Source organism: Erpetoichthys calabaricus, chromosome 5 (genome assembly GCF_900747795.2).
Source record: "Erpetoichthys calabaricus chromosome 5, fErpCal1.3, whole genome shotgun sequence".
NCBI lineage: Eukaryota > Metazoa > Chordata > Cladistia > Polypteriformes > Polypteridae > Erpetoichthys > Erpetoichthys calabaricus.
In genome coordinates this window covers 97,067,655-97,082,490 of record NC_041398.2, presented here as the reverse complement: position 1 = coordinate 97,082,490, position 14,836 = coordinate 97,067,655, and the positions used below count along the sequence as shown (strand labels likewise).

The window sequence follows — 14,836 nt, the reverse complement described above, 5'->3', positions numbered from 1 at the left end:
TAAAAACAATCACTCTAGAACTGATCACAAACCAACATTTTCAGTTTGCAACTGGAGTTTTTTTTAATATTAGGCTACAAAGCTCTACATGCACCATATCCTTTGGCACATAGTTTGCTATGCCTATTCTGTTTGTATGCTAGCAGTCAGACTGTATAAATGGTATAGTAAAATGGTACAGTCTTACTTGTATTTTTAATGTTTTGTAATAAATGCCACCATTTGGATGGGCAGTAAAGTTTATTCATTTTATCTTAAGCTCTGCATTATACCGATGGGGCTTAAGATGTAAATGTTTGTATATTTTTTTCACATAATACATCTGTCTGGACCAGGCCAGGGGCTTAGAATCACTTAAGGTGGCTGAAGGTTTGTGTTTGGGCCAGTTTCTAAATTAGAGGCAGATAATTGCTGCAAAAATAAAATACTTCCAAAATACAATTATAAAAGATGTATTAGTATCAATATGAATATATTTTGAAAAAGTTATAAAATCCTTGAAACCTAAACATATTACAATGTCTTGACTGGTGCCCTTGTCCAGGGTTTGTTCCTGCTTTGTGTCCTGTGCTAGCTGGGATAGGCTCCAGCACCTCCTGTGACCCTGTTCAAGATTAAGGGGGTTAGAAAATGTCAAAGTGAAATGTTTTTTAAAAAGAAGATTACTGTCATTTTTGTATATTGTAAATTTTCCAAAATATAAAATTATATTAATATTTTTAAATACTAGGAATAATATACTGCACAATATATCCTAGAGTTCATATTTCAAGGTACTTGACTTTTTTATACATTGCAGTAAAATTTTAAACCAAGCATTCCAAATATCATCAAATACATATACATTGTTTTAACATCATATATTATAAACTTATTATCAACTGAGTACAAGTAACTAATAAAGCTGTACATTGATGCCTATGTATGATACTGACTCAAGAGTTCAGTTTGGTATTTTTCAAGTTATTCCTTCACAATTATGGTATATATTGGTTTCCCAAGTGAAACTGAATTTTGAAGTGAAGCATATTTTATAAATTAAAAAAAAGGAAGTCTGCACTTGCATTTTATAATGTAGTTTATTAATACTAAGGTCGCATTATAAAGAAAAGCCTTAAAATTTACCAAATACATCCATTTTTCAAAGTATAAAAACTACTGTGCTGTGAGATTCCGTCATTTTAAAAGGAGACTTGCTGTGCACTCCATTTTGCCCCCTACAATGTCCGTCATCCTATGGAACACAAAGGAGGCACTTGGCCCTAAAGACATGGATTCACCTTGAAAAGCCATCAGCCAGCTCCGTTATTGATGTTATTGAATGTTGATGCCCAGTTGTGAATTACTGCTTCTGTTCTGTAGACAACAAGTCAATAATAACTGAAAAGGCACACTTAGGATTGCTTATATTCTTTCAATATGTGGAAGCTTATTTCTTGCGTAAATGCTGTCTGCTGCCTTTGGATTGACAGTGCACGTGTGAACTTCAGTGAGAAAGTACATGCACATAGCATGCAATCAATTGACAAGAACTAAACAGACGTTACAGGCATACATCCATCCATCCATCCATCTTCCTAACCCACCTATCCAGGGCTGGGTTGCGAGGCAGCTGGAGCCTATGCCAACAAACATTGGGCGCAAGGCAGGAACAATACCTGGACAGGGTGCCAGTCCATCGCAGGGCCAACACACACAGACTAGGGCCAATTTAGCAATGCCAATTCACTCAAGTTTAACCAGGATGAAGTTTAGTATGTTTAGTAGAGATGGTTTAGCATAGGCAAAGGGGTTTTTCAGAACTGTCATTCCCACCTCACAGCACCAGGGTCTGCATGAGATTTACATGTTCTCTCTGTGTATTTGCAGACGGACTCATATCAGTGAGTGTCAGTGAATTTTCTTAAATCAAACATGTGCTAAGCTCTTTTATTACTATATCTCATCATGCATTAAAAATTTGATAATGAGTTTGTGGTGCTTCAGTCTGCACTATCATACACTTTACCTTTTTCCTTTTTTTATCATTCATCCACACAACACACCATGGAAAATGTGACATAGCTTTATTAAAAATACACTGCATTGTAATCAGTTCACTGCAGATTTATTATCATTTGTGCAAAGTCCAATGAAGCTCTTAAGTGTTCTTTTCACTATGCTGCCAGCCGGTATGAATCTTGTTGTTTATGCTATGTTTAATGACAATACAGTCTGTAACATTAAAAATATATATTTGAACTATATATACGCTAAATTATACTGAAAGATATAGCCACATTATTTTTGGATATATAGCAATATGTTTAATTTTTCTAAGGGTGAAGCCATATAATTATATTTTTCATTAATAGTGAAAATTGACTTTAAATTACCAAAACAGAGCATTGTGAGACCTCAGGACCTGAATTTGAGACCCCAGGCCTAAATAACTCCACAAAAAAAAGATTTTGGGTTAATAAATTATTGCACGAGAAACCTGGTATTTCATAATTACTAATTTATCCAGACACTCTAGATAATTTGTAAATGACAATGTGAAGCCATTTTATTAAACTAGTAATAGTTTTTAGATTTGATTATGTTTAAAACATTTTTGTGACCATTTATTAATAACAACCAGCTAACAAGAAATTAAACAAAGGTAACAATCAACATTTTCAAAAAATAAAATAAAAACAAATACTGAATAAAATTATGTCTCTTTCCAATTCCATTCCTCTAAATGTTGTTAGCAAAGGAAGGCAAATTAAATTTGCCTGAGTTTCACATTAACAACTACCCCCGTCCTTCCCATGTAATTGTTGGCACTGCTGACAACTGTATCTTGTGGGAGACAAGGATGTTTAAAGCAAGTAGGCAGGCAGGCAACAATGGATTAGATGTATGTACAGTTCTAAAGCAGAAGGGACAAAATTGAAGACTCCACTGCTTTTGCCATTGTAAGAGGCACAGGATCTGTCCGGACTAATCTCTGTGTATATTATATTATATATAAAATAGAATGTCCGTCTGTCTGTCTGTCTGTCCACTTTCACGAGAGAACTACTTAACGGATTTAGATGGGTTTTTTTTTCGATAATTTGCTTGAACATTCCAGTTGATTTTGCGACCCCTCTCATCAAGCTAAGTATCATAGTTCGCTTGTGGTACCGATTTATTTGCACGAATCAGAGAGAGACGCTGCGGGCTAAGGCGAGGGTGTTGGGCCAGCTGCTTAGCTAGTGAACGAGAGAGCTACTTAATGGATTTAGATTGGGTTTTTTCTAGAATTTGCTTGAACATTCCAGTTGATTTTGCAACTTCTCTCATCGCGCTAAGAATCACAGTTCACTTGCAGGAGCGATATAGTCGCACTAATCTGAGACAGAGGCTGCAGGCCAAGGGGAGGGGGAAGTGTGACGTCAGGGGTGGGGAGTCGGTCTACCTCTGCGTTTTGGAGCGTAACTTGCCTCCACATAGCTAGCGATACCTTTTTGTTTATTGATTTTTAAATTTTGTCCCATTTCACTACTACGCAGGTGAAGCCGCAGGGGATGAATAGTGTATTATAAGTGGAACCTCCACTGATGTTTTGACAAAATAAGGTGCGAGTGTAGTAAGCTAAAGACCACCAAACCAAACATGTAAAGGGAATGGATACAAACCATCAAGTCTATTAATTCCATTTGCTGATTACATTAGAAGGGCCAGGATATGGTGAACCTGCCAGGAATCAGTGCATCCATCCTATTGGGCATCAACAGTGCAGATGTGTGGTGATGGTGTAATGGTGTGGGATGTGCTTTCATGACACATACTGTGTCCCTTGACATAAGTAAAGCAACTTGTTAATGTCCTTTGATATTTAAACACTGTGCCAATGAGGTGAAACTATTCATAGCAGAAGGATACCAGTCAGCATTTGAACTTTTCAGGAGAATAATGGTCCATTCCTCAATGGAATACAAAGGTTTCAGGAACAAGACAGAGAAGTCACCCTACTGCTGTGGCCCTGTAGCAAATCACCAGATCCCAAACAAATGCACACTTGTGGAGTGAGCTATTCCAGGTCGAGAGCCATCAACACCTTGTTTGCATTACCTAAAGTACTCATTGGTGTCAACATGGACAAACATTTCCTGTTCTGCACTTTCAGCACATGTTGATCGTATGTCTCAAAAAATTCAGTCTGTTTCGAGTGTAAATGGCATGAACTTGCTCCTATGTGGTGCACCTAATAAAGTGGCACTTGTACAGTAGTTTTATATTAGTGCACCAAGAATTTATATATTCATTAATGAAGAGTATAAACTAATGTTTTTTTTCTTTCTAGATATAAATGCATGTATACCCAATACCTCAACACTACAAAATCAGGGTAAGATGAGAAACAGGTCCTACTCGGGCCGTTCTTATTTTGTCTTTTTTTCTCTTTCTACATCATGTAAAGCACTTTGAGCTACATTATTTGTATGAAAATGTGCTATATAAATAAATGTTGTTGTTCATTTTTAACCTCACTTTATCCAGTTTAATGTGAAGATATGCTAAGCCTCTCCTAGAAACATTAGGTGCAAGACACAATCTAGCCGTGGACAGGGCTCCAGTATACACTGTAGAATGTCTCTTTTCTCTTTAACCCACAATGGAACAAGTGCCATCACAGCTTATATATTACAACTCACTGGCAAACCAGATGTCTACATGAGACGACTGATCTTTAAATAGTGTGTGAGGTCAAACATGGCCAGTCAGCCTTGTGCATTCTCTCTCAACTGTGGACAAGACAAGTCTTAAATGAATTTAGAAACTCTTTCAGCCTGCAGGTTTATATACTCAGTCTAAACACAAAATGATTGAAAGGTGTAATAAATGACAGCTAACTTTTGATACTTTCTACCTACAGATGTATTTATACCTGAGATCTCTGTCTGATGGCACAATCTGAGCGTGAAATTTGTTCAATGACCTACCATTCTTTATATTGTACATATACCCCGGGTTGTGACATTTATATTCATATAGTTAACTGATGCCTAAAAATTGTACAAAATGCTTACCATATTTCAGTTGATAATTCAGTTTTTTTCCATCTCCTTCTAAAAGATGCCAGCAACAAATTTCTGTATTCAGTGATTGGAAATCTTACTGATGTAGACTGGAAGCACTTCATCAGAATTCTTGGTCTAAGTGATTTAGAGATAGAAAACATCAAGCAAAAATACATGCTGGATGTGAAAGAACAGAAATATCAAATGCTACAGGCAATTAAACAAAAGAATGGACAAAACATTTCAGAGTCCAAAATCAAGGAGGCATTGAACATTCTCAAGCTTACGGATGTGCTGTCCTGTACGGAGACTGGAAGTCATGTATCAGGTAATACCCACCTCATCTCACAGTGTGTGCATTGGCGTGATTGTTCTGTAGAAAGCTACTGCACAAACAGAGATGTGTGATAAACAAAAAATAGTAATATCAAATCATTCATCCAATCATTTTCAGACCTGAACTTTTCTTTGTCTAGCTTATTGTGAGCTGGGGCCCACATCTGCCATAACAGATTCCCAACAGTCTATTACATCAGTTCAATGTAAATATCACATTACATTCTGTACGCTCACCTTGGAAAATCCAGATGAGCAGTCAGGCAAAAAGCGAGGAAATCAGGGTGACAAGTGGTTAGCATTACTGCTGAAAAGCTCCAGGGAGCTGACAATAGATTCCAGCTAGTTACTACCTGTGAAAACCTTAAACTATGATAAATGGAATTATACAAAATGGGAGGGCTTGGAAAATCTCAATCACTATAAATATAGGAACTTCCTGCATAATAGAGTAAACATACACAAATTGGGAATGTCATGTACTAGTTAGTACTGGGCTCAAATTTAGGATATTGCACTTCACATATAAAGGTTGTATATCCTGCCCCAATAGTCAGGCTTCTTCTTGCAATCTGAAGATGCCTGGTTACTTGGCGACTCTCAGCTGGCCCTGTAAATCTACAGTACAAGTGTGTGTGCAATAGTGTAACTGCATAGACTCATGCTCCTCACAACCAAGATATACAGAAATTTCTTTCACATTGCAACACAAACTCGTCATGGAGAAGGCGGCAATCCAGTCCTCTGGCCACAGGGGTGAACGATTCAGTAGTTTGTGAATCATAACTAGGGCACTTTAGAGAACTAATATTGGTTTATGTTATCATCTTTCAATGATGACATTTTACACCCGTCCAAGCCATAGCGACAAGGAAGTTTCTCTTACTTTAATGAATCTGAATCTTTATAACTGTGGGGAATATCCCTAAGTAGACGCTTTAGGCAGTTTTCTAGAAAGTCTTGGTTTCCAAAAACATCAAAAGAAATGAAGATCAAAATCAGATGGGCCTCTTAGAATCAATTATGAGAAGTCCAAGAAACTAAGATATTAAAATTTGGAACACATCTATTTATTATTAATTTGATTAGATAAACCCAAGGGAAAATTTAGATGCATGTAGCAGTAGAAAAATAAAAAAAACAAAGGTACAGACTCAGATGAATAATATTATCAGTTAATCAATCAATAATGTACATCTCAATCTTAATTATGTAATCTCAATCATATAATGTATGTTTAAACATATATTTTTCTTCATTCAGCTCCAGCTGCTTTAGGATCATCAAGAGGAAAAACCTCTTAACAGTGGCAAAGGTAAGGTTAACAAGATTATTTCCAAAAACACTTTTCAGCATCTTGATTACAATATGCCTAAACTGTGACTGATGGTGTTTATTTTTCTCTGTTATGAAGTTACGTTTCAGTTGAATCAATCATACACTTCATATGGACAGCTTTCATAAATGGCTGTACTCAGAACATACAATACAATACAATTTATTTTTGAATAGCCCAAAATCACACAATAAGTGCTGCAATGGGCTTTAACAGGTCTTGTCTTTTGAGAGCACCCTAGCCTTGACTCTCTAAGAAGACAAGGAAGAACTCCCAAAACAAAACCCTAGTAGGGGAAAAAAATGGAAGAAACATTGGGAAAGGCAGTTCAAAGACAGGCCCCTTTCCAGGTAGGTTGGGTGTGCAGTGTGCGTCAAAAAGAGGGGATAAATACAATACAATACACAGAACAGAACAGAACACAAGTAATCCTCAATACAATACAATCATACAATAGTAATATTACAAGTACAGAGGAAAATTCAACAGTAAATAATATAACATAATACGATTTGGATTTGTTCAGAGTCCTGGAGACCTCGGCCATCAAGTTGCCTACTCCTATTGGCCATTCCACAGCTGAGTCAGTGCTGAGCTGGCCAATCTGATGAAAGGACCCTTCTACCCGACGATTCCAGTGCTCCCCCCATCAGAGATGACTTTTCCTTAGGCAGGCAAAACAACTTGGCAGTAGGGCAGTGGCACCAAGTGCCACATTTGAGTACCGAGAAGAGCAACGGAATAGGTGAGGATTAGTAACAAACTATAAATATCATATTACTTATGTTTTAGTGCTAATGACTAACAACAGAGATGCAGTCTTTATAGTTAATCAGCAGCTCTAGTCAGGATATGCTAAACTGAAGTAGTGAGTTTTCAGCCGGAATTTAAAAGCTGAGACCGAAGGGGCATCTATTATAGTAGCAGGCAGACAATTCCACAGTTTAGGGGCCCTGTAACTAAAAGCTCGACCTCCCACTGTTTTATTATTCCTTGAAATCATAAACAGATCGAGAATTTTAATGTGCATTCTGGTTTGTAAGTCATGATAAGTTCAGATAAGTAAGCTGGACCTTGGCCATTTAAGGCTTTATATGTTAAAAGGAGCAGTTATCAAACTAGAAAATGAAATTATGAAGTGAATACAAATAGCGCAACTGTATCAATAATCAGATATAGATATGCTGTCTTGAGCACTAGTCTGTCTGCTGTCATAGGTTAAATATGAATCTAAAATATAGCAGATTTTGAATTTGTTTATATCTGCATATGACACATGTTTGTGTTATTTAAATGTTTTTTTTCCCACTGTTATTCTAAAAATCAAAAAAATTGTATAAATAAACAAAAACTCATATTCAATGAGTAGGTGAAGTGAATGGTGGCTAGATGTATTCTGTGTGAGATCCTGCTAACTTAGTTAGTTCAGTCTACACTGCGTTAGGATCCAATTCTGGGCAGACCCCATAAATACTAGGAAAGTTACATTACAGTTGGCCCCAGGCACCATCTGGAAGTACTGGAATGCAGTATTGTTTAGTAACGAAGTAGAAATAATTTAATGTACTTGAGTACGTTTTGAGAGCATTTTAACATTGTCTGCTTTCACTTTTACTTCACTACATTTTAAAATGCAAATGGCTACTTATGCTCAGTTATATTTTGATAATATTAGTGCAACATTAAACCCAAAAACAAAAAGGCGATGCAAATATACATATTGCTTTACTTATTTAAAATACAGTCTTCCCTCACTTCACAAAAATTCACATATACAAGAAAAACAGGGACGGTTATCAAATGTGTGTTGCTGGCACTAACAAGCAGTCATGTATGTGATAATTACAAATCCACTTTGCTGTAGCCTGTGATACGGGGCATGGCTCAGTGTTGGTGGTTATTATATCAGTTATTTCCATAGCTGATGCTACCACCTTCATACACTGTCCTCACAGCAGCCTGCTAAATGTGGCAGGGCTGATCCACAGTTCTGCAGCAAGCTGTACTCAAGTGTCCATGTGCAGTAGTTCACTCAACTTGTCATGTCTGTTGCTCACATGTCGTCTTTAATTATCCTGCGACTCTTCGTGACTCTGATCGTGAGCTAGCTGGAAAAGGCAAAGAAAAACTGAAAGGCCGTTCCCTTTGAATGTGAAACATGAAGTGATAGTCTATGTAAGGCATTTATCAAACGTTACATAATGAAAGGCAATGCCTTATTAGGGTTTGTTTTGATAACTAGTGTTACTATTAAACTAATTCTGTTAAATTTCATGTAGTTCAGTCTTATTTGAATAAGAATGGAGGCAATTTTGTGTTCCAGGGAATGCTTGTTAGTCTATGTATCAATGGATTGATCAATCAATTAGTACAGGTATATACACAGTAGTTTCAGAAAGTTAATTTTGTTGTGTTGTAACCTTGTGCTGAAATCATTTATTTGTCCTCTCATCAAGCAACACTCAGTACCCAAGAATGACAAAGCAAAGCAGGGTTATAGACTTGGACAGAGGCAGTGGCGCTGTAAGAATTATGTTTCTAGACTTCTCTAGCGCCTTCAACACCATCCAACCTCTGCTCCTTAGGGACAAGCTGACAGAGATGGGAGTAGATTCATACCTGGTGGCATGGATCATGGACTATCTTACAAACAGACCTCAGTATGTGCGTCTCGGCAATTGCAGATCTGACATTGTGGTCAGCAACACAGGAGCGCCGCAGGGGACTGTACTTTCTCCGGTCCTGTTCAGCCTATATACATCGGACTTCCAATATAACTCAGAGTCCTGCCACGTGCAAAAGTTTGCTGACGACACTGCTATCGTGGGCTGCATCAGGAGTGGGCAGGAGGAGGAGTATAGAAACCTCATCAAGGACTTTGTTAAATGGTGCGACTTAAACCACCTACAACTGAACACCAGCAAAACCAAGGAACTGGTGGTGGATTTTAGGAGACCCAGGCCCCTCATGGACCCCGTGATCATCAGAGGTGACTGTGTGCAGAGGGTGCAGACCTATAAATACCTGGGAGTGCAGCTGGACGATAAATTGGACTGGACTGCCAATACTGATTCTCTGTGCAAGAAAGGACAGAGCCGCCTGTACTTCCTTAGAAGACTGGCATCCTTCAACATCTGCAGTAAGATGCTGCAGATGTTCTATCAGATGGTTGTGGCAAGTGCCCTCTTCTACGCACTGGTGTGCTGGGGAGGCAGGATTAAGAAGAAGGATGTCTCACGCCTGGACAAACTGGTGAGGAAGGCAGGCTCTATTGTTGGCATAGAGCTGGACGGTTTGACATCTGTAGCAGAGCAACGGGCACTCAGCAGGCTCCTATCAATTATGGAGAATCCACTACATCCATTAAACAGTGTCATCTCCAGACAGAGGAGCAGTTTCAGCGACAGACTGCTGTCACTGTCCTGCTCCACTGACAGACTGAGAAGATCATTCCTCCCCCAAACTATGCGACTCTTCAATTCCACCAAAGGGGGTAAACGTTGAACATTATTCAAGTTATTGTCTGTTTTTTACCTGCATTTTTTTTATTACTCTTTAATTTAATATTTTTTGCTGCTGGAGTATGTGAATTTCCCCCTGGGATTAATAAAGTATCTATCTATCTATCTATCTAGAGATGTTTGCAAATTTATTAAAAGTAACAAATGGAACATTTTCTGTTTTTGCTCCTACATTTTGTGAGCATCATGTAAATGCAGTAGATGTGCACCTGAGGCCGAGTATGGCATATGACTGTTAGTCCCAAACATGTCCCAAGTCCTGAAGTCACTTTTGTGATCAGATCACCCAACAAAGAAGAAACATTTCTTAAATTACATTAACCAGTTAACCATTAACCAATTTCTGACCTATTGATGTCTTCAGAAATTAAGTTTGCTTTTTTCTTTTTCTTAACAGACCCTGATCCTCACCATTCAAGTTCTCAAGAATATAAATGAGCAACAGTATGCCAATGAACTGCATAGTTTTGCTTATCTCATTCCTCTGTGAAATATAAGGAATAACACAACAGGAATCTCTATTTCAAACTATTATCTAAAGACCTTCAGAACATTTGTTTTTAGTTTTTCAGTGATAAGGTACCAAGTGGCTTTCTTATTTCAGATTATCTACTCAGTCTTTAACAACTACAAAATATGAATTTTGAACAAGCCCAAATCTTTCTCATTTCTTCTCAGATCTAACACTCCCTTTTATATTTGTGGCTCCATCTGGAAAATCTGTAAACTAAAAACATTTTATCAAAGAGACAGAAACATACCATTATTAATATATAGAGTATTAGCTATTTTTAATAAGTTTAATATTCACAGGCTGAGCAAAGTGACATAAGGGCATTATATTTCAATAGACCTGAAACTAAGCAATATTTATGTTAGACAGAGGAGCCAGTACTGAATGATTTGTTTAAAAATGCAGTATTCCTTACCAATTATAATTACATATTTGAGAATTTGCCAGTATAGTCAAGATTTTATTTTTTTCAATACTGTAACATTGATAGAATGCTAATGAAACCCTAAGAACCCTTTAACTGACCCCTAACTGAACAAGCTCAATGGACTCAGTGACCTACTACTCTTCTTATTTTCTTATGCTCAAAGACAATGAGGTCATTCTGAAAAAGGAGGTAAAACATCCTTCTTGCATATAATACATTAATGAGAGGTTAATATGCATCTATTTTCTCCTTTTTGTTATCATATGAATTTCAAATTGCAAGGAGGCAGTATTACTTGATTTCTTCAACACTTTACAGAAACAACTCATATTTACACTCTTCAGATGGAGCTGTCCAAATGTAAGCCTCCTAAACCATCTCTGTATTTGGGAAGAAGACCGAATATGTACGTTAAAAGGGGTATAACACAAAATCACAGGCATAATACTCCAGCTAAAATAGCTTGGTATGACAATAGTTATGTTTGGAGGAGTTTTTGTATATTTTTTATCAAGGCTCAAATGTAAGCACTGACAGCAATTTAACAGCTAATAAGACAATTCAGACACTTCATGTTACAAACTGTACCATAAACATATGTAATATATTTCTGTATTGTATAAATAATCTACTGTATTATTTGACATATTCATTTATTATATTTCTAACAAATTACTATTAATAAACTAACTTATGCTGAACAAATTAATCAGTTTACTTCATTGTAATGCTTATTTATCATAATACCACCAGTATAAGGTCAAATTAGCACATTCCCACAATGCATTTATGCCTCCCAAACCTTTCAACACTGATGGCTGCTGTGGATGATGTACTGTAAGCTTTCATTTGAGAAGCATGCTTATCCATCAATTGTCTTAACCTGCATTCTTCCCGCATGTAAACTGCAGACTCATTTTACTGACTACACCTGTACTTTCCATGTAATTGACTGCTCAATCTGATGGGTTAGAAAGGTGTTAGTGGATTGTGTGGTTGTGTAATGACTCAAAAAAGACCCTCTCACTGGTCAAAAAGAAAAACAAACAAGAAACAAGTTAGCAATACCACAATATACTAAACACTAACAATGGAATCTTAGCAAAAAAGTTGTCTACACTGATCAATTCCTGTTCCTGCTGATTCACACATCCAAAGATCTTCCCTATAAGCTGGAAGAGGTGTTGTAAGGGTGTGAATTCTCACTTTGTGGCATAACTAGAGTCTCTAGATGATAATATTAATAATACATTTTACTTAAGGCACCTTTATGACACTTAAGATCACCTCTCAGAGTAAAACTGACCATTAATAAAATCTGCAGTAATAAAACGACAGTAAACATTTAAAAAATTAGTAAAAAATTAGTAAACAATACAGCAGTAAGTAAACATGAATGCACAGTGAAATATCACATTACTTACTTCAGAACTACAATTATGCATGGTCTTTGGATTTTGTGGGATGATTTCACTGTAAAGCTCGCAATACGGAGATGAAAAGATTATAATCACGTGAATTAAACACAATCGAAGTGAGAAGTATTCTATCGATCAAAGTGGCTACAGCTATGAAGGACAGAGAATTGTGGGAAATCGAGGTGCAAAGCCCCACCCATTGACCCACACTATTTGCATCTTGAAAATGAAAATGCAAAGTGAAAAATGAAAATTCAATCAGCTGCAGGTGGCACCAGTGCTTTTTTTTTTTTTTTTGCAGCATTCTAATGAATTAATTAAATTAATGAATTAATTAATTAATTAAATTCAGAATGAAATTGCAAAAGGTAAAATTTCCATCCATCCAGTTTCCAACCCGGCGAATCCGAACACAGGGTCACGGGAGTCTGCTGGAGCCAATCCCAGCCAACACAGGGCGCAAGGCAGGGAACCAATCCTGGGCAGGGCGCCAACCCACCGCAAGACACACACACAAACATCCACACACCAAGCACACACTAGGGCCAATTTAGAATCGCCAATTGACCTAACCTGCATGTCTTTGGACTGTGGGAGGAAACCGGAGCACCCGGAGGAAACCCACGCAGACACGGGGAGAACATGCAAACTCTACGCAGGGAGGACCCGGGAAGCGAACCCGGGTCTCCTTACTGCAAGGCAGCAGCGCTACCACTGCGCCACCGTGCCGCCCTAAGATAAAATTTTTACTTTATAATTTTACTTTAAATTTCCTTTTTTGCAGGAAATAACTGCCAGTAGACTGTTAACTTCAGCCGTGTAAAGTCATCTGTTTGCTGCCAGTTTAACATTGTGGATGTTAACCAAAAGGGCTTTATTAGTGAAAGAACTAATGATAGCGAAGCCAAGTTTGAGACTGTTCAAATGCATCTAGGCAACTGATTTGGCAAAGTGGCTTAGCACATTGTTAATCGAGCAGCTGAATTTTCTCAAGTTGTGACCCTTACATACAAAAAAATAAAATAAATAGACTTACCATCATTCTCACCTTAGTGGAAATTATGGCGAGATCCTTGATGAATACAGTTTGGTGGTCGATGAATATCTTCATGAGGCAGGTCTACTAAAGTTCTTCTGGTGAGTACCTAAAAATGAGGAGTCATCCTGGACAGGTTAAAGTTTTCCATGATTTAAGGATGATTTGTCATCTGCTATACAAAAGCCAAAGAGGTTATGCCAGCTAACATGGAAAGCTATCACTGTAGCAAATAGTTCTTTACTCCATCAGAGCAGAATAAAATATTTTCAGCAATCTAAAAACAGATGTTATATCTCAGTGTAATGTTCATCTGTCCAACGCGGTGATTAAAAAAAATAAAAATAAACAGCATTCAGTGAGCAATGGTTACCGTAACACCCCAGTGTTCACTCTTGCTCATGCTAGACCAGTCAATTGATTGGCACAGGATATTGGAATACTGCTGCTGGTCATGTGAATCCATTTTTAGGAGAATAGTACCCATTTCCAAATTGGACTTTTTCAGCATAATAAAGTTTAATGTCAAAAGGCTATGGAAATCTTGAAATAGTATCATGGAAATACTAATAAATTCAAATTCACACAGTGCGCTTTCTAGATACCAGATCTCAATCAATGCCAGCATCTCGTATTCAGAACAGACATTAACCAATAGCTAATCTGCAAGAACTATGAGAAAACTAGAGACGAAAAGGGCCAACGGCTCTGTGCTTGATGGTCATTGAACTCTCAACATTTTGCTAAGTTTGCTGCCCCCCAAACATTCCAGCTGGACTAACAGTATATGAGGACCAACTCTCTATTAGGTAGGTGCACCTAATAAAGCTGTAACCATAGTTTCTAAGAGATGGCATTTGTTGAACATCATGAATATAATAAAATGATAATAACTACAAGTACAAAGAACAGTGAAAACGACTATGTAAACAATCATAAAATGAAACACTTAATGCATCAATAAATATCAAAAGCAGGCTATAGTAAAATAATGTGTCTATCAACCTTCCTTTTTTAAAATGTTAGGACTGACTGGATACCCATTTTATTTGCTGGTTGACCATTCTAAACCAGTGGTTCTCAAACTCAGCCCTGGAATCCCTTCATAGCTGCAGGTTTTTGTTTCAACTAGTGGAGCTCTGGTCATGATCTGAACCCTAGACTCAAGAGCTGCAAGGCAGTAGTACTAATTAAGAAAAGCCCTAGGCCTTCCAA

The 14,836-nt window shown here is 37.4% G+C and overlaps 1 protein-coding gene across 2 annotated transcripts in view; it reads left to right on the top strand.

Annotated features, from left to right (window-relative positions):
* Window positions 1–11,872, top strand: part of LOC114651818 (uncharacterized) — a 42,532-nt gene extending 30,660 nt beyond the window's left edge. The window contains exons 6-9 of one of the 2 annotated variants that reach the window (XM_028801809.2): window positions 4,316–4,360; window positions 5,089–5,361; window positions 6,633–6,684; window positions 10,624–11,872. In XM_028801809.2, coding sequence (XP_028657642.1) covers window positions 4,316–4,360; window positions 5,089–5,361; window positions 6,633–6,673 — 359 coding nt within the window. In that variant the 3' untranslated portion in view covers window positions 6,674–6,684; window positions 10,624–11,872. The remainder of the gene's footprint in view (window positions 1–4,315; window positions 4,361–5,088; window positions 5,362–6,632; window positions 6,685–10,623) is intronic. The other variant, XM_028801810.2, reaches the window with a different exon arrangement.
* Window positions 11,873–14,836: the final 2,964 nt, after the last annotated feature.